This window comes from Capricornis sumatraensis, chromosome 6 (genome assembly GCF_032405125.1).
Source record: "Capricornis sumatraensis isolate serow.1 chromosome 6, serow.2, whole genome shotgun sequence".
Taxonomy (NCBI): Eukaryota; Metazoa; Chordata; class Mammalia; order Artiodactyla; family Bovidae; genus Capricornis; species Capricornis sumatraensis.
The window spans coordinates 68,072,710-68,097,942 of NC_091074.1; the positions used below are offsets into that span (position 1 = coordinate 68,072,710).

The window sequence follows — 25,233 nt, forward strand, 5'->3', positions numbered from 1 at the left end:
GGCGGGCTTTAGTGACAAGGACCAATCGACCTAATCGGAGGGCGGAGCGTCGTACAACGTCAGGCCGAGGCCGCAGCCGCGGGGCCTGGTTATCGCCTGTCCAGCGCAGCCCGGAGTCGCCCAGGCCTGAACTCCTACCCAGTCCCCGGCCTGGCCCCAGCCGGCTCGACTTCGGCCCTAGGCCCGCGAGGACACCGGAGGCCACCCCTGGGGGGTGGGAGCGGAGCCGCGGGTCAGCTCAGCGAGCGCCCGCGCTGGCCTGTCCGGCCCCGCCCCCGCCCCGGGCCATGGCTCAGCCCTTGTCCCGGCCCCTTGTCCTATCCCGTTCTGGGCCTTGGCCCCCGACCTCGCCCTCGCCCCGCTTCCCAAATCGGTTCCAGTTCCCGCCTGGGTCCCAGCGAATGCCCAGATCCAGGTCCCAGCTCAGGCCCCCCCTCCAGTCCCTGACCTGGGTCCCATCCCAGCCCCAGCCCGTGTTTCACCTCTTTTCCCAAATCCCAGCCCGGCCCCTGTGCCAACCCCATTTTCAAAATTTGCTTAAGCCCGGGGCCCAACGCCTGCCCTTGTTCCAGTCCCCATCGCAGCCCCTCCTTCCATCACACCCCCTACCCTTGCATAAGTCCCTGTGTCCACCCCAGCCCAACTCTTTATCCCCGTCTGTGCCCTCATCTCTGTGTTTACCCAAGTCTCTCCCACTGCCCACCCCTCTCTCTCATACCCCGCCCCTCTACCAGCCTCGACTCAGGTCTGGGCTCCAGCTGCCGTCAGCCTTACTGCTGCTGTTGCTGTTGTCTGTCCTTGGCCCAGGGGCTGGTGAGTGCAGAGCAGGAAAGAATGAGGCAGGGATGGGGTTCTGGCAGGGAGGGGTGGACTGGAGGGATTCGAGAGAGGTGGGACGTTGGCAACCAGATGGCTGGGGAAGAAGCAGAGAGAAATAGGGAGGAGGAGAGAAGACTTACATAACTGAGCGGAATTGGCAGGGTCAGAAGAGCGGCAGCTGTGGGCTTGAGCTCAGCAGGTGGCTGACAGAGACTGCACGGTTTTCTTTATGAGGGTCTATCTAGACTCCACTTTGACTCTTTTCCAAGGAAGTCTTGAGTGCTTTGTACCGGCTCGTGAAGTTTGATGGGGGTGAGAGTCCATCACTTCTAGTCAAGTGTGGGAAGATCTGGCCTAAATCTTTGATGTACTGGGCATACATTGAAGCAGGGTTAAGAAAGCAGTTTTGAAAATAACGTGTAGCAAACAGATGGCCATGGGTTAGTTGCCATTATAATGAGTTTTCTTCTTGTAGTGAGATTCGTTCCAAATGAGTTTGATTTTCTTAGGAATTATGTCTGACACTTTTAGAGCAGGGTTGAAACTTGGAGTCTATTTTACAGATGGGGAAACTGAGGCACAGCAAGGGATCAATTGGCCCGAGGTCATACATGTTGTCAGTGACAGTGTGGGGCTAGAAAACAGCTTCCTGATTCCGACCCTATCCTAGTGTTGTTTTTTACTGTAATATATGCCCAATAGGAAAACAGATCCAAGTGCAGAAAGGCTCCAGGCACAACCTGTCCTCTCCCCTGTCTGCCCACAAGGGGGCTTCATCCACAAACTTTCCTCCTCCGCCAGTTGTCAGCCCAGGGCCACCATCTAGTAAGGAAGTGACTGGGACAGGAGAAGGAGATAACCAGTTTCCTAATGGGTGGAAGGTGGGTAGGGGAGGGGGTCCCGGCTGTAGGACATGCGCCATAAGGATGGCCCCATGATAAAGAATCTTCATGGCCCTAGCCCCCAGCTGTCTCTGGTGGGTAGCACTCTGGAGGGGATGTGGGGGTGCCTGAGGAAGTCTTTGGCAAAAACATCTAGCAGAGCAGCTGGAGGTAGCAGGCTGCATTCAGAGTATAATCTCGAGGAGACCAATGCACGCCAAAGGTCACTGCTCCTGCAGAAGTGCGAGCTCTGTGTAGATTCTCACGGGTATCTGGGTGCTTATGTGTCTGTGCATGTACCTGTGGGAATGCTGGGCATGTGTAGTGTGTACACGCTTGTGTGTTGGTAAGCACAGGCATACGTATGTTGTGTGGTGTGAGCTTATGTGTCCTTAGTGTCTGTTATTGTGTGAGGGAGAGGTACGTGTTGTGGCCCATGCATGTTCCTCTTCAGCTCTTCTTGCTCCTCCTACAGACAGATCACCGAAGTATCACTTCCAAGTGGATAGCTCCTTGGTCGGAGGCAGTGTTGGGTGCCTCCTGCAATATATATAAGTAATCCATCTGCCCCTAGCCAGATTCCTTGAAGGGCTCAGTGCTGGTAACTGTCCAGGGTTGATTACTGCTGCTGGCAGAGCGGGCACTCAGCTGAGACAAAAGCCAAGTCAGTTTTTCAGTTTGGCTGAGGGGGAGTCCACTCTGTTGAGCCCAGTTCCTAGTTTCTATCCCTGCCACTCTAGGTTCTTTGTTTGTGAGCCATTAGGAGAGGAAGGTGATTATCAGTCACTGAGCTATAGAAAGTTGAAAGGTGTGGATTAAAACATGACTGCCCAGAAGCAGGTTCAAGTGCTTCGGGAGGATTGTAATGAGGCTGAGAAAGAGCACTGACAGGCCACACAGCAGGCAAGGCCACCCTGAGTACAGTTAATGGTCACTGGCCTGCAGGGCTGCTCTGTTACCTGGTGATGGGGAGAGGTTTCCCTGAGGAGGGACCGGCAGTGTCACGGGACTGCGATGGCACTGTCAGTCTCTGTACACCCTTGGATCTTTTCCTTGGACTTGTCTGACTGCAGTTGCATAACCCAGGCATGTCTTGCCATTACAGCAAATGACCTTTTTGTTCTACTGAGTGCTGTCACTAGCAGGGCCAGCCTGAGCCCATGGGTGTGTGTCTGTGTGTGTTTCAGGTGGTGATGGAAAATCACCCTAGCCTCATTTAGAAGCGCTGGTGCATCCAGGACAGGTTTATCTGAGCTTGGTGAGGGCCTTCCTCCTGCTTCCTCTGGGACACAGAGCTGTAGGCCTAGTGACACCCCAAACCAAACCCTGCAGTGAACAGGGCTCTAGGTGCTTTCTCAAATATCTGCCCTCAGAACTTCTCGTTTCCTCCTAGCATCCCCAGGTGCTTTTTACTCCCCTTTCCCACCAGCCTATTCTGTGACCTCTGTAGGCCCTAGCCACTTGCGGGTGGCTTAACTAGTTCCTCAGTTTTGCAGGCCATGCCATTGTTCCTTTAATCACAGGGCTCTTTGTGGATATCTGTCCATTATTTCCTAAAGGTCACTAGCTACTTTCACCATCAACTCTCTGAGAACCTGCACTGGGGGGCCTGGCCACCATTTTTTCTAACATTGGCAATGGCCCATCCAATGACCTATCCCTGGTACCAGCCTTGAGAAGGAGAAGGAGGAGCCCTTTCCTAATTCCAGCAGGGGGTGCTCAGTACTCTGCTTTCCTGTAATAATAGTATCCAGGCTATTCATCTCTTGGCTTTCTGCCTCACCGTTGTCACTGCCAGGGCTCTTAGGAAACCTTTCTTCCCCATCACTTGTTTCATTTCCCTTCATCCCTTTTGAATACATCACTGCTGCTCTATGAGCCTCTTTGGTTCCTGGGCAGTGCTCAGCTTGCAAGGTGGCAGGTCTTTCTTGCTGACAGTTGAGAGTGATTATGTGATCTGAACTGCGATTATGTGATCTGAGCCTTGTGTGTGACTGCGACTTTTGAAGAGCATAGGCCGATCTAGGGCCAGTGACCTCCACCTACAGAGGACGGCTCTCTGCAGGGTGACTTGAGGTTGTTGAAATTCAGTAGGGCCAACCTTGACCCATGCTCCCTCCATCAGCAGCTTGCCTTTCCAGATGCTTTTTTTCTCTGTTATTTCACATGCCTCATTTTGGAGTTACATCTCCCATCTCCAGAGGGAGAGACCGTCAGCATAGGCAAGGCCCGTGGGTATTTCCTCCGTGGCTGAAAAATCCACTTCAGGGTCTCCCTCACCCACTGCCCTTACTCTTGTTCTGAAGCTGCTAAAGTCCCCCCGACCTTTTCATCTGTCCTGAGGGCATCCTTCTGGGCTTCGCTGGGGCTGGTGTTCAGTCTGCAGAGCAGTCAGATTCCCCAGAACTTTTTGTCCTTTGGGGCCCTTTTTGTCCTTTTGGACCCTTTTCTATCCAGCTGAGCCACTGGCTTCTTTTTACTGTGATACCAGCCCTGGTGCCTGTGTGTTTGCCTGGCAGTTGCTTATACCAGACTGTCCTGCTCACCTGTTGCACTCTGCTCCTAACGGCCATGATCAGGTATCTAGGCATTTCAGCTATGAGGACCACATCCTCCCCACCTCTCACTCCTGGCTTTGCTGGATATGAATATTCCCAAGCAGTTTGAGATTCTACTGTCTCACCACCTGACTGCTTCCCTGGGCCTCCCTCCAGGAAGCATCCCTAGCCCTGCCTTCTGAATCCTGGAGGGCCTTCTGTCCTCTCCTTTACTCCTCTGCCAGGGCTCTTGTGTGGCCTGCCAGCTCCTGTCCTTGCCTCTGCCACCCAAGCAGGCCCCTTGCAGCCTCACCACACTTCCCCTCCCCACTGCTGCCCTGAGCCAGTGTACAGACAGCTCTTGTGAAGCTTCTGAGAATTTTTTATTGCTCCTGACCACAGGGGAACAGAAAGGGGAAGAAAATAAACAAGGAAGTTTCACAGTCCCATGCCGACTCCCAAGCCCACAGGTGGAATTCCAGGCTGCTCAGTAGCCTGGGAACCCACGCCACTGTGTGCACGCACATGCACGTGCATAACGCACGTACTCATGCCCACCATCCACACCTGTTTTGTTAGGCTTGGTAAGAGGAGAACAATGGCTTCTAAGTGAGGGGCAACCGTGGGGATTATAAAAAGGGTTCTGGTTTTGGATTGAGACAGATCAAGGTTTGAGCCTCAGTTTCCTTACCTGTAAAGAAAGGTCATTTCCCCCAAGGTCAGTGTAAGAGTTAAAGCAGACGATGGCAAGGGCAGCATGAGACCCAGTTTGTTGAGTGGGTGCTGTGGGGTTGCAGCGTAGTGGGCCCGGGGGTGGCTGGGAATGGCCTGTCCTACTTTGCTCCTTTCTCTACCGTCTGCTCCCCAGGAGGCCTCTTCCTGACTGACTACTCCACCTGCTCACCCCGCAAGCTGAGTCCCTTCCGCTCCTTTGCCAGCACCGAGCTCTTCCACTTCCATGTGCCTGAAGACACGTTCCTGGCCGTGTGGAATCTCATCATCTTCAAAGAGCAGGGAGGAACCTTTGGGGACCATTGCCCAGACCAAAGTGTGACCGTGTGAGTGTCTGAGTTAACCTCCTGACCCCGTGCCAACCCCAGGCCACTCTCCATACTAAAATGAGACCTATGAGTACCTAAGCTGCCCTCCCGACCCATGGCCTTTGTCCAGATTGAAGTGTGACTGGCTGAAGGCCAAGACCTCTCTCTCTGGACCATTCCTGAGTTCTGTATGACTACATGAATGCCCAAGCTGATCTTTTTCCCCTTATGTCTGACCCCTGACCTGGAAACATTTTATTGTGTGGGTCAGTAGAGGGAATCCATTTGTTTCACTGGCGATGAGTGACATTTCTTTCTTTTCCCCATTTCCCATCTCTTACCCCATTGCCTGCTTTCCCTTTCTCTTCATTCTGGTCCCCCAGGTATTTCCGGTCTGGGGCACCCCCTGTCATCAATCCCCTGCACACACACTTCCCAGGGGACACAGCTGTGCCTGGAGTTTTCTCACTGACTCTCAGCTGGACACTGCCCAACCGCACCTCCGGCATCTTTAACGTCAGCAGCCCCTTACCTGGGGACTGGTTCTTGGCTGCCCACCTTCCCCAGGCCCATGGCCACATCTCTGTCAAGGTAGGTTGATGCTGTCCAGGGGAGGAGGGGCCAGAGCTGCTTCTCCATCTCTGGGCTACTTGGCATTCCAACCTTGTGCCAATGTGGAAAAGAGCCTAAGGGTGGCTGGGGTGGGGCACAGCTAGAGGTCAGCAGGTTACCTGGTGGGCCAGAGGCCATAATCTGCAGGAGGCACTTTGGGACCCTTAGGAGACACCGTGGGTCCAGGTAAGCTAGAGGGAAAGTCCAGAGCCTGTCATCAGAAGCCTGGTACTGGGGAGTGGTGTCTCTTCCTATTGGAAGATGCAGGGTTAGTCACGGTGGTCAGAAGCCAGCCAGGGACTGGTCAGATGCTGCGGCACAAACCCAAGGCTAGTCTTGTTCTACCTCTTGATTGGTGATCTACGTCTTGGTTGGTGATAGCCCTGCAGAGTCTTGTAGGCTGCAGCCCAGTCATTAGTCCCTCTGGGAGTACGTGTTCCTCTTCTATCATAATTTCAGTCCCTACACCTTATGAAGAGGGTAAGAGAACACTCAGTGATAGGCAAGCCCTTTCCTGTTAAGAGGAGGCTTTGGGCAACTGGTGTCCAACCTGACTGTTGCCCTCCTTTCCCCCAAATATCAGTGATTGCATAGATCAGAGCTTCTTAAAGGTCTCCAGTATTGTGGGGTCAAGGTCAGGTCGCTTCTGTGTTCTGGTTTGAAGGGAAGGAAATGCTGCTGAGTTTTCCTGCCACTCTCAGATACTGGGCAGGCTGGCCCTCTTCATCACAGGGAGAGGATTTCTTCCTGTCTGTTAGCAGGAAGGGAGGTTGGGACACGGTGGCCATGTCAGAGTGGGATGGCCAGGTGTGTGGCGCCAGCGGTAACGGCAGAGGACCAAGCACAAGCGTGAGCTGAGCAGGATTTAAAGAACAGGACGCAGAACAAGAAAGTGAGTGCGCTTTGGCCTCTGAGAACTGGGAGGAACAGAAATCCCCAGTCAGGTGAGGATTCGACCAGATGTCTCTCTCCAGGGTGAGTTCCTCGAGGACAGGCGCTCTGGACTGTGTCAAACTCCCCTTCCCCTCCCGCTGAGGCCCGGCGTTCAGAGGTGTTATAGTGCTTTTGAATGAGCTGAGAATTACACAGGGACAAGTGTGCTGGCCCTGCTGTTGCCAGAGATGGGAACTCAGGCTGATGGGAACTCAGGCTGAGCCCTCAGTGATAGGTTTTCCTGAGAGTGAAGGACAGGAGAACTTCCTCTCCAGGCCTGGCAGCCCTCTGGGTGAGAACAGGCTGGGAACTTGCCCGGAAGTGGCTCTGGGCTTTAGGTTCTTGACTCCCGTCAGATCCAAGGTCTCTTATATTAGGAGGAATATCTTCTTAAGTCTTTGGCCAAATCCCAGAGAGCTTGTTTGTGATCCCAGCTGTGATCCTTGACTCTCTCTGTGAGACGAGAAAATCCTTCAGGAGCCATGCTGTAATTACCCAACAACCTTTCTGATTAAACCAGAGGAACCTGGCGTCTAGGCCTGGCCTGCGATTATGGGAGCTGAAGCCTGGTTAGGTAAGATCAGAACCAGGTCTGATGTGCCCATGTGCATCTAGATATAGCCAGTGGGGCCTGAGGAGCTTGGTACTGCAAGCCGGAGTCCTAGCCAGGAGAGATCTCTGGGTGTGGTGAGATGAGAGAGAACGGGCACAGTTATACCTTGCCAGGGAGTGGCAGCTGTGAGTGGACCCCATGACAGCTGGAGCTCTCCAGTCAGCCCTGTTTTAGAGGTTGGGGGAAGGGAGGCAAGGATCTTCGTTATGTTTCCTCTAAAAATCTGATTATCTTTTGGAATCTCATATGGGCCTGTAGGATTCTTTTTTTTAAAGTGTATTTTTAAAAAAATTTATTTATTTTGGTTGTGCTGGGTCTTGGCTGCTGCACATGGGCTTTCTCTAGTTGAAATGAGTGGAGGCTACACTTTGCTGCTGTGCGTGGGCCTCTCTCACTGTGGTGGCTTATCTTGCTGCAGAGCACAGACTTCGGTAGTTGTGGCTCTTGGGCTCAGTAGTTGTGCACAGGATTAGTTGCTCTGAGGCATGTGGACCAGATTGAACCCATGTCCTCTGCGTTGGCAGGTGGATTCTTATCCGTTGGACCACCAGGGAAGTCCTGGGCCTGTAAGGATTCTTAAGTTCTCTGGTTAATTCTCTAGAAGCAAGCCTATTGGAGGGTTGTCCAGGGCATTCCTCTAGAGCTCCAACTTCTCGCCTTGCCTCCTCCTTGTCCCATGGTCCTGACTTCCCATGAGGCTTAGTAACCCCAGGAAATTATGTGGGTTCAGGGATATCCTTGGGTGGGGACTGAAGGGTGCCAGCAATAAGAAGGCAGCAGTGTTCCTCAGCTTTGGGGATGAGCTCCCTTTAGACCTTAGTCTTTGCGCACCAGCTTTATCACTGGCCTTGGGTTGGGTGCTAGAGACACAGATAAATAAGATGTATATTAGTGAGATATGGAAGGCATTTTAAGAGGACAAAGGAGAGGTTTATAACTCAGCTGGGTGGTGTGGTGGAGAGGTGGTTTTAGCTTTTAAGAAACTGTTAGGAAGTGAGATCTGATGTTGAGAAAGCGGAGAAGGGGTCATTCCAGGTGCTGGGAGTAGCATGGGCTGAAGGTGAGAAGGGAGAGCTGAAGTGGTTCAGTGTGAGGGTGAGTGAGGGAGCTGGAGTGGTGAACAGGGGCCAGATCAGGAAGGGTCTAGAAGTTAGAGCTTTATCCTGAGAGCGATAGGGAGCCTTAACATGTTGTAAAAGGAAGGTGACTTATCTGGCCCAGGCCACTCTCCTGGGCTCTGGTCCCACACTTCTGTGGCCCTTTGTGTGTGTTAGTTTTACTTTGGTACTGTGTTCCTAGCACCCAACACAGAGCCTGGCACATAGTAGGGGCTTGGCAAATATTTGTTGCCCTTCTGCCATCTTCTTAAACTCATGTTTCTGAAACCGGTATCATTTATCCTTCCTTCTGTCAACCTCTTCTGTCTTAACCTCTGCCTTCCATCTCCTTGCCTGTCTTGTGTTGGAGCATGTATTCATCCTGTGGTGTCCAGCTGCCAGTCTGTCCTGAAAGGCTGGCCTTTGGGTTTTGGGTAACATCTGGCATCCAAGTGCCTTATTAGGAGTTCTCCAAATGCCTGGGGCACAGTTCTCCTTGAATGCTTCCTCTTCCCAGCTCCAAGATTTGAAAGCAAGTGAAAGCAGATAAGATAATGAAAACAACCATAAGGAAAAGAAAGGAGCAGATTCAGTTGACTCAACCAGCTCGGACTTAAGTGTGGCTCACTCAGCCTCTCAACTGAAGGGGTTCAGATCTGCGAACCATCTTCCTTCTGCTCTTCCTCCTCCTTCTAAATTATTTTGTTTGTATTTCAAATAGGTAATATATGCACCTGGTACAACTTTCAAAAGGTACAAAAGGCATACAGTGAAAAGTAAGTCTTCCTCTTCCCTTCATCCCCTTTCAGTCCCCATGTTCTCTCTCCAGAGTTAACTAGTAACTAGCTGTTACCTAGTACCTCTTTCCTCTTGAAATATTTTCTCCTCTTGTCCTTTGTGACTTTACAGAACCGTCCTGGTTTTCTTCCTGCCCACCGCTCCCTCCCCTGTCTCCCTTCCTGTCTTCTCCTCTGCTTGATCTGTTTGTGTTGTGGTACCCAAAGCTTGGTCCTGGGATAACTCCTTTTTATTTGTCCATTCTCTTACTAAGTGTCTCCAGCACAGTCGTTTTAAATACCACCTATAAGTTCATGTCTTCCAAGAGTTTTAAGCGAGCCCTAATTTATTTGATTCTCAGATTTTATCCCCAGTGGTTTACTTGACATCTCCGATGTCTAAGACCTGTCTCAAACTTAACAAGTACACCTCCAAACAAAGCCTGAAGTCAAGAATCTCTTGAAGTCCTAATTCATGTCTCCCAAGTCTGAGCCTCTTCATTCTCTAATCTTCTCAGTAAATGGCACAGCCAGTCAGTCACCAGTTGCTCAAAGCCCCACATTTAGGGGTCATACTTGATTCTTCTTTTTCCTTATTTCCACGCAACTAATCCATAAAGAAAAAGTCTTGAGACTCTCTTTCTAAAGCATGTCCTGGATACATCTACTTCTCTGTTCACTCTTAGCACCTTCCCTCAGCCGTCTGCTGGGCCGTCTGCTGGGCCGTCACAGTAACCTCCTCAGTGGTCTTTTTGCTTCCACTCCTGCCCCCTGCCATGTGTCCAGCCCTCATTTGCTTCCATGTTGGTTGGTGCCAGCTAACTGTGGGCTGGAGCTGTCCCGAACGCTGGAATATTCCCACAGAGATGGCCACAGAGACCAAGATCTTTGGGCATCTTCAGCCTGCAAGCCTCACCCAGAGGCTCAGGTGCTTCTATAGAAACGTAGCCCACCTGTACTAGTACAATCTAGGAATCAACTGAAGGTCTTCCACGCCAGCTTCTTTCAGATCACTTCTCACTCCACTTCTCACTCCACTCCTCACTTTGGGCCCTCCTGGTTTCTCAGCCTGCCTCGCTTTGGCCCGATTGCTTCCATGACTGCTGCTGTTGACTGAGTTTGGATGCTCTCGCTTGACTTTTGTCTCGCAGCTCTTGAGACCTGATTTCTGGTGCTCTTTCTGTGGTTCTGTGTCAGGGTGAAAGTTTGTGCGCCTTCCCTGGTTTCCACTGATTGAACACTTGAATCCACAATAAGGGAGGTGTTAGACATGCACATGATACAGTTTCAGGAAGAAGCACATCTTAACCAGAGAGGTCATATCCACTGATCCTTTGTTAGGCCAACAGCAAGCAAGACATGGAACAAGGTGTTTCCTCCTTCTGGACCATCTAGTAAGGATGCGGGCTATCTCCTGAGTGTGAGTCCCCACCCTCAGGGTCATTAACCGCAAGATTATTATGGTGGTGATTCCTACCTTAGGAAGTGGGGTCAGTAAAATAACTCATGAGAGTATTTCTGGTCCTCACCAAAGATGAGGGACATCTGCTTTGTATATCAGAGATGGAGGTTTCTGAGCAACAAGGTGGGTTCAGGAGCTTTCTGAAGGGACTTCTTTTGACACTTGTTCTTTAACTCAGCAGATATTTTCTAGCACCTAGTATGTGCTGGGTGGTGTGATAGTTGTTGGGAATGAAGTGATAAAAAAGGCACAGGAAAATTCCAGGCAGAGGGTAAGAAGATGTTCTGGACTGGCACCCATCAAGTCCCCCTTCCAGCCTTGTGGAGCTTTGCTGCTGCTGCTGCTGCTGCTAAGTCACTTCAGTTGTGTCTGACTCTGTGCGACCCCAGAGACGGCAGTCCACTAGGCTCCTCTGTCTCTGGGATTCTCCAGGCAAGAACACTGGAGTAGGTTGCCATTTCCTTCTCCAGTGCATGAAAGTGAAAAGTGAAAGTGAAGTCGCTCAGTCATGTCTGACTCTTAGCGACCCCATGGACTGCAGCCTACCAGGCTCCTCCGTCCATGGGATTTTCCAGGCAAGAGTATTTTGCTACAAGTCAACAAACAAGCCTTGGCAGGCTTGTTCCATGACAAGGGACTCAGTGGGATGTCAGAGCCTGGAATTCTTGTCCCAGATCAAGGCTAATGGTATGTCTTGGTCAGAAGAACCACAAGAGTGAACCGTCGCCTCTAGTTGATTGGGCTAGTGTAAGGCAATTTGTCCAGAAGATGAGAGAAACCTAGTAAGGCCCACCCACCCCCCCACCCTGCTCCCCTGAACTGCTGGGACTGAGGGCCAGAGAGGTGCAGATGCTGGAACTAACAAGCCCGTCCTCACTGGAGATGCTGCAGCTACTTGGGCCCGGGTGGTGTCCCCTGAGTAGAGAAGTGTTAGTGATTTTATCCAAAAGAGCTGCTCGGGGAGACGTGGTGGTTCTCCCCCAGTGACAGAAGGAACCCAGGCTTAGACAGAAGGAGCGGATGTATCGGGGCCCCTGAGGCAGAGCAATATGGGGAGACAGAAGATAGGCTTTGGCTTCAGAAAAGTCACAGCTGCCCCAGCTGGGTTGATTCACTTACTCATTGATTTGGCAAACATTCATTTGTGAGGTGTGCACTTTACATTAGGCTTTGTGTCTGGAGGAGCAAAAATAAGACCAGGTTTCTGTTTTCAAGTTACCCATAGTCTGGAGTTTGCTTGGGGAGGTAGGGTGACTCTTCCCTGAGGGTATTAAAGCAGAGGCTGGACAGGTATTGACACTTGGGAAGGGCAGGTGGAAAATAAAGGAAATGAGAGATTCAGATGGGGGAAGTGGGGAGGTTTGGACTGGAGGCCTTTAAGGAACTTTATTTGGGGGCATGCTAGTGCCCAAAGAGTGTTAGTTCCTGTGGCCTTGGTAGGGGAATGGGCTGGTTTGAAATGACCTTGATGGGCTGTCTGGGGGTGTGCAGGAGGGATTACTGAAGGAGGGGCAGGCAGGGCCTGTCAGGAGGGGCTTGGATTTGAGCCCCCAAACCTCAATGGGGTTTGAGGCCCTCAAAACCCCAATCCTCAGCCAATGCTGAGGATCATAGCAGACCCTGCAGACCGAGGAAGGACCCAGAGCTTAGAGAGACCGTAGTCACAGCCCCAGAAGCAGGAGGGCCAGAGGAGGTCTGTCCTACCTCCGCAGGCTGTTGGCCTCGCTTTAGTAGGGCATTGTGGTCTCTCCCCTCCTGCCACCCCTGCTTGTGCCTCAGGGTCTCCAGGATGAGTGTCAGTACCTCCTCCAGCCGCAGCTGATTGTCCGGCGTCTGCTGGATGTGGCCGTGCTGGTGCCTGGGAGACCCTCTGAGCAGACCCTCTCCGCCCACAATCGCTCAGCCCTGTACAAGTAAGTCGAGTGCTCCCCCACCTGGGGCCCTTCCCATCTTCTCTCCCTGGCCTCAGTTTGCCTGCTGATCCTGCGCTCCCCCTGTCCAGCCTAGACTGCTGGGCCACCCAGAACCCCAGGGTGGGTCTGACCCCTCCCTCTCTCCTAGCATGGAGGGGAAGACCAGAAAAGGCCTCCTGTTCTCCTCTGTCCCCTACCCTCCATTATTCCCAGTGCTCCCCTCATCCTGTGTCCCTCTCACCTCTCTGTACCCTGTCTTTTTTCATTTCCACCCTCCCCTCTGCCCAGGGTCTTCGTGCCCAGCTTCACTTACAGGGTTTCAGCACAGTTGGTGTGTGTAGGGGGCCGTGGGGCATCCACCTGCCCCCTGACACTGCGCCTACGTCCCAAGGCCCCACCCCTGCACAACTCAAGCTCTGTGGCCTGTGGAGGAGCCTCAGTATGCCAGCTGGAGCTGGCACTGCCCCCCTGGGGGCACTGGGTCTACGTGCGTGTGGAGACACCATCCCGGGGCCCCGGCAGGACCGTCCGCTTCCAGCTGTGCGTGTGGCTGCAAGGTCAGAAGCCCTGCACCTGCCCCAGCCACCTGGCCTGTGCTGACATCGTGACTGGGAAGAGTCAGGCATGATGGCTGTGCCCATTGGTCCTCGGCCATGTCCCTATGACCTCCCCAGCACCATCCGGCTCCCTTATTCCCCAAAGCCTTCCCACCTGGAGCTTCACGTCATGAGAAGGCCTTCAGGTCACTTTTGGTACCTGACTTAGGCTTACTAAAGGACTTACTCTCCTTGATCTAACCTCCCAGTGTAATGGGGCAGGCAGGGACAGCTAGGACCTTTGGGACATGGTTCTTGCCAGAGCCCTTGCGGGTCAGTGAGAGGGTCCATCATCTGTTTCAGCAGTGCCCTCACTGCCACTGGGGAGGGAGAGATGACCTTCAGTCCCTCCAACATGACATTCCACTAGCTGTGACCTCTAGGAAGTGCCTGGACCCAGTCCTGTGACTTTAGATGGCAAACACCACAGGGATATTTGCTTCAAGTCCTCTCCCTCCCCACCCTCTCTTAAACCCTGTGTGGCTCAGATCCAATGTGTGGTGGGGCTGCAGGACTGGGAGGGCAGCAGGCCACAGCTCAGATTTCTTCTGCCCCACAGAGTGCCCACAGCCCAGCCTGTCCCGTGCCCTGGTCCCCGGAGCTGCCATGAACATGCCCCAGTCACTGGGCAACCAGCCGCTGCCCCCAGAGCCACCATCCCTCGGGACCCCTGCCGAGGGGCCTGGGGCCACATCCCCACCTGAGCACTGCTGGCCGGTACGCCCGACGCTGCGCAATGAACTGGACACCTTCTCCGTCCACTTCTACATCTTCTTTGGCCCCAGCGTGGCCCTCCCCCCCGAGCGCCCAGCTGTGTTTGCCCTGAGGCTGCTGCCAGTGCTGGACAGCGGAGGTGTGCTCAGCCTGGAGCTCCAGCTCAACGTGGTACTCTTTGTGGAGGGCAGGGAGGTCACCCTGTGGGGGAACCTGAAGGAGAAGATGTCAGGGGTGAAGGGCCCTTACCTCCTCCAGGAAGCCCGTCCAGGTTGCTTCCAGTTTATGGTTAGAGACTATCCCTCAGCCCACTTCTGGTCAACACATGCGCTCTGAGCATTTACTGCAAATGGCCTCGGTCAGCCAGGGCAGCTCAGAGGGATCCAGACTTCCCTAGTTTTATAGGCTTACCTGCCACTCCCTAAAGGCCTCTCTCTGTGGCAGGTGTTCGTTGCTTCTCACGTATTGCTTGTGATGGGGAGCTTACCACTCACTGAGGCCATGCAGTCCATGTTTAGACAGCTCTGATCGCTAGAGGCATTCTTGGCATTCCATCAAAATTTGTCTCTGTGGATTTTTACCCACTGATCTTTATTTTGTCCTAGAAGCTATATCCAGTAGTCTACTCCTGTCCTTTTATAAAAAAAAATAAGACTTTATTTTCCAGAGTAGTTTCAGGCTTACAGGAAAATCGAGGAAAGTAAGTTGAGTCTTCCTCTCTCCCCATGCAGTCTCCCCTTTTACTTCCGTTTTATATTAGTGTGGTGCATTTGCTGCACCCCTGCCCAGCCTTTCAGGTGCCTCTCAGCCTTGCCAAAGCTGAGCAGCCTCCACATCCGAGGCCCCTCTTCCTCTGCTGTCCCCTCTGGCCATGCTTCTGGCTGTCATGCCTCTGAAACAAGTGATCCCAGGTGGTCTGACCTGGGTGGCAGGCAGCGTTTGTGCAGCCTGAGAGCAAGGTGCCTCTTTCAGCTGCTGCCTCACCTGAGGCTCGTGGTAGACTAAGACCTCTGGATCGTTTTTCTTCCTTTTATTTTGCTTCAAAACAGTTACATACATTTGCTTTTTATTATAAAAATGATAGGATCACATATAAAAGCTTTGGAAAATAGAGGAAGATGCCCCCGTAACACAACTGCTTAGCTTTTTCGTTATATGTCCTAGTCCTTATCCACAGTAACCGATGTGTTTATCTAGTTGTAACCAAGGACCACAAACATTTTCATGCTCTGAGCATGGTTCATGTGAACAGCTGCCAATTCCTATCTTGTATTTTTGCAGTGCACTTTTTAACCTGAGTGGAAGAATTTATGTTCATCTTTGAGGCATTGCCTAACATTGGTTTGAACTGTGGGTCTTTACTACTTTGTGTAATTCACACACTTCTAAACCTCTTAGTCATTATTTTCAGCACTGAACAAGACTGGGCTGAGAGCAGAGCCCTTTCAAGCCTTTGGCAACTGTCTTGGGTTGGCATTGATCTAATTATTTATCTACTGTTCCCTGAGCCAAGAATCATGAATCATTTTAACTTGACTATTCCTCAGCTCTGGGGCAGGGACCATTTTCCTATCAGTCCATCTGATACCTGGTTTGTGACTTGAGGTGGTATTTTGTGGGACATGGCTCAGAGCTTTCTAGTGATCCTGCTGGTTAGGACAGAGCTGATTCTTCAACCCCAAGACATTCCTTATTTTCATACTCAAATTTTCTCTGATGGTGTTCTGGCTAAGACTGTACATATTTTGTGTTTGCTTATTGCCATGCCTTTGGGCAATGACAGTGAAGCCTTGATTTGGCCTTGAAACTGTAGAGCCTGTGTCAGAGCCCAGCCACATGCATTCTCTTCCTCTGTCTCTGGAAAGGAGAGGCCTGCCTCCCCTACTGTCTTGCCCTGTCACTCTCTGCATTCTTGCTTATTTTCTCTAAAGGGCATCTGCTTACATTCTATCATCTGCATGCTGTGACACTGCTGCATACCTCAGAGCACCTGTTCTGTTTATTCTGAGAGGTATATTGGCACACCTACTCTGATCTTTCCCTCCAAGCATTTTGATGTTTTCCCTTGCATCAAGAACTGGACATTTGGAACAGAGGACACACCTAGAGGACATTTTCTGGTTCCCACCAGAATGGCTTTTGCTGAATAAAACTTTGGCGTGTTCTGGGCTTGCGTTGAGGGAAATTAGGAGCAAGCTGCATGAAGTTCACTCTTGCAGCTAAGCATTGGAGACGGGGCAGCACACAGTGCTTCTTTGATATGAATTTAACTGAGAACCATCCCTTTGGGTGCAGTGCTTCTCCCAAGACCCCGATTAACTTATCGCGTGGACTCACTAACGTGGTAACACGTTTCCTTGCTTTGGTTGCTTGAAAGTCAGTGTCAAATATATGGCCCACATCTACGTACAGACTTTCTTTTCTTATCCTGATGTATAAATTTCCCTCATGCATTGATTCTGTCCCGTTATTTGTATTTAATAAGCTGCCCCAAATCCTTCTCGAATGAGGTGAGCTTATGGGATCCTGTTACCTTTATTCTTATAGACAACCCTTTTCATTTAGTCCTCTGGGTATCCAGTTTCTTTTAATCCCAGCCAGGTTGCTACATTTAATCCTACAGGTGTTCTCTTACCACTAGTACCTAGAATCGTTTCACCTGAGGAAGCGCGCATATCTTTACACACCTCCTGCTTTCAGGTTTATGTGAAGATGTGATGATTGATGAGCCACACAATTGCAGACCTTTTTTACAGCTAGTTTCTACATCCAGCAACAGTGCTCTTCCTCTCCCCCCACCCCCCAAAAAGCTAGGTAGGACTGAAAAAGTGGGTTCTGTCTCTTGCCTAGACAGAATTTAAATAATTCTGCCCAAAGAAAGGGTTTAGAAGTGGCCTTGGCTTCTCATCAGTCTGAAAGATCTCTGCTATGATCCCTGTGATGGTGTTTCCCCATTTTTTGGTTGTAAGAATGAAGGGGGTGGGTGTGCTTCCTGTGGGAGCACCTATAGGACCAGGGGTGTTAGGTGAGGGCCTGGAGGAGTTTCTAGGGAAGGGTTAAGAGGTGGAGGAATCTGGGGGTGGTGGTGGGAAGACCTAGAGGATGTGACAGCCTCATGTTTGTATCTGCCTGCCCAGAGCTCCCTGCACCAGGAAAATGTGACAGTGTTTGGATGCCTGACTCATGAGGTGCCCTTGAGCCTGGGGGATGCCGCAGTGACCTGTTCCAAAGGTAGGGGGAGGAACAGGGGAAGAAGAGGGGCTGGAAGACCAGGGCAGGGGTAGGGTATGGAGGAAAGATGGGCTAGGGCGTCTGGGAACTGGGGGCAGGTGGGTGAGGGTTCCTTAGATCCTGACCCTACACTGGCTTCTCCCTTCTCCCCTCAGAGTCCCTGGCTGGCTTCCTGCTCACGGTCAGTGCCGCCTCCAGAGTGGCCAGGCTGAGAATCCCGTTTCCGCAGACGGGGACCTGGTTCCTGACCCTGCGCTCCCTGTGCGGGGTGGGGCCTCGGTGAGCAGGGCGGGGCCTCAGTGGCGGCCGGGAAGGATGCGCCTGAGTGCCAGGTGACCGCGAGTTTGTGCGCAGGTTCGTGCGATGCCGAAACGCGACGGCGGAGGTGCGGCTGCGAACTTTCCTGTCCCCGTGTGTAGATGACTGCGGGCCCTACGGCCAGTGCAAGCTGCTGCGCACGCACAACTACCTGTACGCGGCCTGCGAGTGCAAGGCCGGTGAGCAGGCTGGGCTGGTGAGGGAGACCACCTGGGGCGCGAGGTGGTAACCTGTGTAGCAGGGTTTGGAGAGGGTGGTGCGGGGTCAGGGTACCCTTCCCTGGCAGTGAAGTAGGGCCTGACCAGGAGGGCCAGCAGGAGTGTCTGCTGAACCCTGGGCTGCCTTCTGACATCTTCCACCCTGTGCCCGTCCCATTGCAGGATGGCGGGGCTGGGGCTGCACGGACAGTGCGGATGCGCTCACCTACGGGTTCCAGCTGCTGTCCACACTACTGCTCTGCCTGAGCAACCTCATGTTTTTGCCACCCGTGGTCCTGGCCATTCGGAGCCGATATGTGCTGGAAGCAGCTGTCTACACCTTCACCATGTTCTTCTCCACGGTATGCGGTGCCATCAGTGTCTGCACCGAGTCGTTCGCGGTGGTGGGTGAGCGTCTGCGTTTCCACCATGGGCCTCCCGGGTTTGGAGCTGTCGCTCTTCGCTGTTCTCTACAGCAGGGCTTCCCCGCCGCTCCCTATCATGGCATGCATAGAGCACGATCATTTTTATAAGACACATGGGAATAAATGAACAAGGCTGTTTGCGACTTAAGATAATGCCACTGCAGGCAGCATGGGGTCTTCAGCATCCTGCACTCTACCTGTCCACTCTAAGGGCTGAGAGGACCTTTACCTCAACACGCTAGCCAAAAAGCTCTGACCTACAATACAGAATTGTGTCTACACAATTCCCCTGAGATGCTTACATCTAGGGATCTGTTCGTCTCATCCGTGGGCTCTTGGCATCGAGTGATGTACAGTGCCTGCCTATGAGCACCGCAAACGTCTTAGATGGATTCAGACTTCCATGTTTCTTAGGAACAAGAATATCACAGAAACCAGTACATGCCTCCCTGTTGTCCAGTATTAATAGATCAGACCTCTGTCCAAATCACAAAAATTCTACCTCTTATCTTAGGAGGAAGTGGGGACTGGGGGGTCATGTTCTGAGGTCCTGGATACTTCTCCACAGGTGAGGAACAGTGGTTGTAACTGTGCCATGCAGTGAGGCCTTGGCCCCTTAAGCTGCATGAGAACAGCACACCCCATTTTTGTCTGAATAGCCCCCTTTTAGACCTGTTCTGACAATGCTCCATTATACTTTTATTTTCAATATTCTCCTCTTTCTTTTTTATTGTCAGATGTCCTTTATACTGTTGCTTACCAAATCCTCTAGCAACAGCGGTTTCACCAGTATATTCTTAGTTGTGTGCAGACATGATGTGGTTCACAATTAGTAAGAACATTTAAGTGAGTCAGGAGCCTAGAGCATGTGAGGAGAGTTTATCCAGTCTCCTGCACTTCACGAGGCATCCTGAAAATTGGCCCCAGGGTGTTCAGTACCAGATGACTCCTCATCATCTGGGTTTGATGGCATATCATCCTGAAAAGAAAATACCTTCCCCTAGTAGGAACACTGTGGGAGCCAAAAGTGCCTGGTCCCAGGTACAATGCCTCCACTTTTGTAAATAAGGCAGTAAGCAAATGATCACAGAGAAGATACAGGCTCTGAGGGGTTACCTAAAGTCCTGCTCTAACTCCTGTTCTTTTCCCATGTGTGCCAAAGTGTAGAGCTACTTGTGATTCCATTTTCCCAGGCAGGATCCCTGTTGTCCCTCTTTCCTGTTCTTTATTTAGCGTAGACTTCATTCATTCCTCAGCAGTCTCCGCATAAGGACCCATCGGTCCTACTGCAGGTGTCAGCACCAGCACCGGAGGTGGCAGTCTTCTCCCGTCCTAAAGCCAGGACAGTCTGCACCTGGGAGTAGTGTGTTGATTCCTGTCCAGGGCCTGGAAGCAGACAGTAGCTTTGTTATCCAGGAGTTTAAAATGCAAAATGTAAATGTGTTAAACAAAACAGGCTACAAACCCAGCACTTGATTTTGTATGTAGCTGATAGTCCTGATGCTGGGAAAGATTGAGGGCAGGAGGAGAAGGGGACAACAGAGGATAAGATGGTGGGATGGCATCATTGACTCCAGGGACATGGGTTTGGGTAGGCTCCGGGAGTTGGTGATGGACAGGGAAGCCTCGCTTGCTACGGTTCATGGGGTTGGCAAAGAGTCGGACACGACTAAGCGACTGAACTGAACTGAACTGATAGTTCAGATAACGATAACAGAAAAACCACATCTGCTGATACAGGCTCTGTGTCAGACACTGCTCATCGAATCCTTCCCATAGCACTGTAACAATGGAGAAGTATTGCTATTATTATTATCATCCTTTTTTTGCAGATGAGGAAAGTTTAAATACTCTGGTTAAGGCCTGAGGTGAGTGGAGGAACCGGACTTGTCACTCAGCCTGCCTCTTGGTCCCTCTCATGTCTTCACTGAGCTGTAGGGCTCTCCTTGCCCCAGGCAATGAGCATGCGTGCATACATTCCCAACCTGAATTTAGCGTCTCAGAAGCCCAGGAGTATGTGGAGATACTAACGACCTCAGGTTAGTAGTTCTTAAACTCTTAAAGGAGAGCCAGCCAAAAGGTCAGAAATTACATCCAAGCCACATATTAGAAAGGACAGGGAAAATGTATCAGACATGGAGGTTGTACATCTCTTGCTCATACAGCTCACGCTATGTGTCCTTCCCAGTGCTAGAGACCTCATAATTGGATCCGGTAAGACCCAGACAGAGCTGGCATTCTGGGGCCCCGGCAGCCTTCCTTGCTGATTACTGAGATCCTGGCTGCAAGCCCACCTCCTCATTGTTCCACCTCCTCTCCTATTCCTCACATCAGCACAATCATTCTCAGTGGCCCTTGGCAAAATGCCATGATATTTCCAAGAGGAAACAGAAGCAGAAAATAAGAGAACAGCAGTAAGTTTCAGTCTATCCTGAGTACAAATATTCCAGTCTTCGTACAGATTGAATATATTTGCATCTCCAATTTAAAATTCTGTAGTGCCAGGGTACTGTATTTGGAGCGTTAGATGAGCTATAGAGTTATGTTATGAAAATATAAAATTCCACAGAAAGAACAATTTAGGGTAATTTTCCAAAATTACCTTATAAGTAAAGAAATGGCCAAAATTGAGGAAGATGTCAAATTAGATTATACTGATGGAAGCCAGTTTGTAGTCTGAATTTGTTTTCTTAAATCTCCCAGTCTTTCTGTGTTATTTCTACCACTTCTTTTTATTGGTAATGCAAAAGGAATACTAACCAAAAATTAGTCCACAATTTTCTGTGAAACAATATATATATATATAAATTTTTTATAGGGGAAAGTCTGTTAGTGTGGGGATATTATCCCATGAATATGCATGATATAAAGTGTAAGATGACTAACATTTATTGAGCACATACTGTGTGCCAAATATATAGGAGAGTATTCCAGACTTTCAGGTAGTCTCTCCCAGGTGCCACCATACATAACCCAGCCTTCAGTTCAGTCACTCAGTCGTGTCCAACTCTTTGTGATCTCATGGACTGTAGCATGCCAGGCTTCCCTGTCCATCACCAACTCCCGGAGCTTGCTCAAACTCATGTCCATCGAGTCGGTGATGGCATCAAACCACCTCATCCTCTGTCGTCCCCTTCTCCTCCTGCCTTCAGTCTTTCCCAGCATCAGGGTCTTTTCCAGTGAGTCAGCTCTTCACATCAGGTGGCCAGAGTATTGGCATTTCAGCTTCAGCATCAGTCCTTCCCACGAATGTTCAGGACTGATCTTTAGGATTGACTGGTTTGATCTCCTGCTGTCCAAGGGACTCTCAAGAGTCTTCTCCAGCACCACAGTTCAAAAGCATCAATTCTTCAGGACTCAGCTATCTTTATGGTCCAACTCTCACATCCATACATGACTACTGGAAAACCATAGCTTTGATTAGATGGACCTTTGTCGGCAAAGTAATGTCTCTGCTTTTTAATATGCTGTCTAGATTGGTCACAGCTTTTCCTCCAAGGAGCAAACATCTTTTAATTTTATGGCTGCAGTCACCATCTGCAGCGATTTTGGAGCCCAAGAAAATTAAGTCTGCCACTGTTTCCATTGTTTCCTCATCTATTTGCCATGAAGTGATGGGACCAATGCTATGATCTTAGTTTTTTGAATGTTGTAGCTCATTCCAATATTTGGTACAGCTAGTTGCTTCTAGGTGATGAGTAAATGGTTATACCAGTGAAGTTTGCTTAACCTTATCTACTATAAACTGTGTCTCCTGGTTAGAGGTGGCAGTGAATGGGTGCGATGGCAATTGATAATGGATTCTGCTCCATGAATAACAAAGCAGGCTGAAGCCCTGCAAGTAGAAGAGACAGATATATGCCTAGAATATATGATGACAAGATGCTGTCTCCTCTAGGTTGAGGAGTTTTAATGAAGTGAGCTGCCACAAGTTATTGGCTTGTTCCTCTAACAAACTGTGCTGCATGGTGGAGTCCGCGATGGGCTTTACTGATGGCATTGTGGGCATTGAGAGGTGACGGTGGCCTGGTCAGGACTGGTGAAATGTGGATCATGTTGTTCACCTCACCCAGAAGCTTTAATTTAACTCTACCCCTGTGGGTTTTCTGCAACTTAAACAATCTCTTTGACCTTTTAGTATACTTGGATCAGTCATAGATCAGTCATAGAATATTAGAGAGCTTATTCCAGTTCTATTGTGTCCCCAGCATGCTCCCCTCTTAAACTCCTCAGTACTCTATTCTTTGCTGTGTTTCCAGTGTAGGGTAGGTGAACACTGTCCCTTCCCCATGGTGTAAAGTGCCATGCTCTTCTCCATGGCTTTAGAGACTGCCTTTTTTATTACTGCCTCCTGCCTCCATGTTACTGGGTGGGAAAGGATGCAGAGGACCAGTTAGTCCAAGATCTGAAGGTGAAACATAACAAGAGTCTGAGCTATCAAATGAGGCTTGGGGTTTGGATTGGCCAAGAGGTCACAGTCCAGCCCCAGAGCTTGGGTCAGGCTGAGGATTACATGTGGGACCCTGTGTGAGCACAAGGAGATATAGGCAAGGATTGGCCTGAGCTCGAGAGTCCTGGCCTCCCCAGGCCTGGTGGTCTCGCAGGACATTCTGGAAGCAGGAAGATTAGGAAGGTGAGGCCGAGGTTCAGGGCTGCCGGGTACATACAAAGTAGGGCACAGACTGGGCCTCTTTACCATACTCTCAGGGGTGGGGAGTCAGGCATTTCCCATTTCTGCTCAGTTGGTACCCTCTGCCCTCTGCTTTTCTGACAACAGCATTCCACCCCATGGCCTGTTTCTCCAGCTTTGTAGACTGGCCCTCTGCCCTGAGTTCTCTCAATGCTTGTCCTTTCTTCCTCCAGTTCTACCATGCCTGTGACCAGCCTGGCATTGTGGTTTTCTGCATCATGGACTATGATGTGCTGCAGTTCTGTGACTTCCTGGGCTCCTTAATGTCCGTGTGGGTCACTGTCATTGCCATGGCTCGCTTACAGCCTGTGGTCAAGCAGGTCAGTCTGGAGAGGGCCCTGGGGGACAACCATTGCCCAAATCTATTTGAAATTCACTTCCCAACCTCTCCCGGGGGCATGGCCAAGCACCCTCACCACCCTGGCCCAGCCCCTGGAGACCTCTTTCTCTAGGTGCTATACTTGCTGGGGGCGATGCTGCTGTCCATGGCTCTGCAGCTTGACCGGCATGGACTCTGGAACCTGCTTGGACCGAGTCTCTTTGCTCTGGGGATCTTGGCCACAGCCTGGGTAAGGCTGGGAGGGCTGGGGGAGGGGAGGTCCCAGCAGGACTTGGGTGCAGGTACTTGGGTATCCGCTTTCCAGTTTAAGGTGGGCCCAGACCCTGTTGTCATCACTGTGCTGCTCACAGGGCTGAACTCGTCTCGGCAGACGCCGAGGGTCACCACCAGGGCTCAGGGGACACCTGAGAGCGACCGGCTCTGGCCTGGGTTCCGGAGTCGTTCCTGAGCCTCCCTTCTCTGCCTCCCCCAGACAGTACGCAGCGTCCGCCGCCGACACTGCTACCCGCCCACGTGGCGCCGCTGGCTCTTCTGCCTGTGCCCGGGCAGCCTCATCGCGGGCAGTGCCATCCTGCTGTATGCTTTCGTGGAGACCCGAGACAACTACTTCTACATTCACAGCATCTGGCACATGCTCATCGCTGGCAGTGTGGGCTTCCTGCTGCCTCCTCGTGCCAAAACTGACCGCCGGGTCCCCTCCGGAGCCCGGGCTCGGGGCTGCGGGTACCAGCTGTGCATCAATGAGCAGGAGGAGCTGGGCCTTGTGGGCCCGGGAGGGGCCACTGTCAGCAGCATCTGTGCCAGCTGAGAGGGGCTTAGGGCCAGCCCTGGGAGAACTGGAACCCTTCCTCAGGGCACAGAGCCCTTCCTGGGGTTCCTCCTGGGAGCATGGAGTCCTCTCAGGGCTAAGAGACAAGTTGTGTTTCTTGAGGACATGGAGTCTTTCCTAAGGACACGGAACTCTTCTGGGGACCTGGCAATTTCCTGAGGGCCAGGAGACCTCCAGCATCTTCAGGACTGGAGCCTGTGCAGGGCCACCGAGCCCCCTCAGGACCGAGGGGTCCTGCCCAGTGTGGAACCCGCTGAGAACATGGAGACAGCCCTGACAGGACACAGCCGTGTCCCTAAGGAGATGGAGCCCATCTTGGGGAAGCTGAGTCCCCCGTCTCCCAGCAGCGCAGCCTCTCTGGCCTTGGCTTCCTTCCCGGGGGCAGTGTCAGGGCCGTGCTGCACTGCGAGGGGGTGCAGGACAGGCAGGGTGGGGCTGGGCTGGGGGCGCCGGTACCCTGGTGTGATACAGATGGAGTCTGGTGTGTCTCCAATGAAGAATTTCCCGGTTCTGTGCTGCCCTTTTTCCTGCGGGCAAGGGTGTGGGGAAGAGGAGGGAGAGATGGACCCTGAGGAGAGGGGCATGGGTGACGCAGCCCAGCTGGCATGAGCTGCTGGAGCAGCTGCCTGAGGCTTTTGCCCTATTATGTCAGGCTGTAGCAGCTTGGAGTACGGAGTTGTGAGTGTGTGTGTGTGTGTGTGTGTGTGTACTTGATGAGATGATACAAATCAGTGAGACAGACCTCCTTTGTGGTGCCCACACCCAACGGAGGGAAGCTGAGGGCTCAGGAGATGGGATGAGCTGGTACGAATGTCAGATGTGCAAGAAATATCACAAGACTGTAACCCCTATTTTGCCCCAGTGCCAGAAACATAATCTTTTGTCATTTTGGATATTTTTCTCTTTCCACAAAGGTCACAGCCAAGTCCCAAGGGTTTTGTATAATGCTGAGATGTGGAAAGGGTGTCCTCTCTGGTCAGAAGTGTCCATATCCCATACATCCCCTGAGATTTCATTACCCATCTGATCCCCAGCCAGTAAAGCTTTCAGAACACTAGTATAGTGCCTAACCTGGTGTGTGATAAGTGTCTAATATATGTTAGCTAAAGATCCAGAGTTGTTTGGACATGAGAGGCAACAGCAAGGGGGAGACAGAGGGGCAGGAAAGACTGATACTCATGGGGAACTGTGTCTGGAAGGTGTCTGTGGG

General features: G+C 51.5%; 1 protein-coding gene across 1 annotated transcript; it reads left to right on the top strand.

Annotated features, from left to right (window-relative positions):
- The first annotated feature begins 287 nt into the window (after window positions 1-287).
- Window positions 288-24,320, top strand: TMEM8B (transmembrane protein 8B). Its single transcript, XM_068974384.1, has 13 exons — window positions 288-813; window positions 5,106-5,295; window positions 5,661-5,868; window positions 12,550-12,683; window positions 12,972-13,240; window positions 13,839-14,164; window positions 17,131-17,224; window positions 17,380-17,503; window positions 17,579-17,721; window positions 17,923-18,101; window positions 23,028-23,174; window positions 23,307-23,423; window positions 23,667-24,320. The coding sequence occupies exons 1-13, from the start codon at window positions 288-290 to the stop codon at window positions 24,000-24,002; spliced, it is 2,793 nt and encodes a 930-aa protein (XP_068830485.1). The 3' UTR covers window positions 24,003-24,320.
- The last annotated feature ends 913 nt before the right edge of the window (window positions 24,321-25,233 follow it).

Bases quoted from the DNA above. Each gene is read 5' to 3' on its own strand.
- TMEM8B (XM_068974384.1), top strand. From the start codon at position 288: ATGGCTCAGCCCTTGTCCCGGCCCCTTGTCCTATCCCGTTCTGGGCCT. The intron at 17,504-17,578 runs GTGAGCAGGGCG...GTTTGTGCGCAG, and splicing joins CTGTGCGGGGTGGGGCCTCG to GTTCGTGCGATGCCGAAACG. The intron at 23,175-23,306 runs GTCAGTCTGGAG...CTCTTTCTCTAG, and splicing joins TACAGCCTGTGGTCAAGCAG to GTGCTATACTTGCTGGGGGC.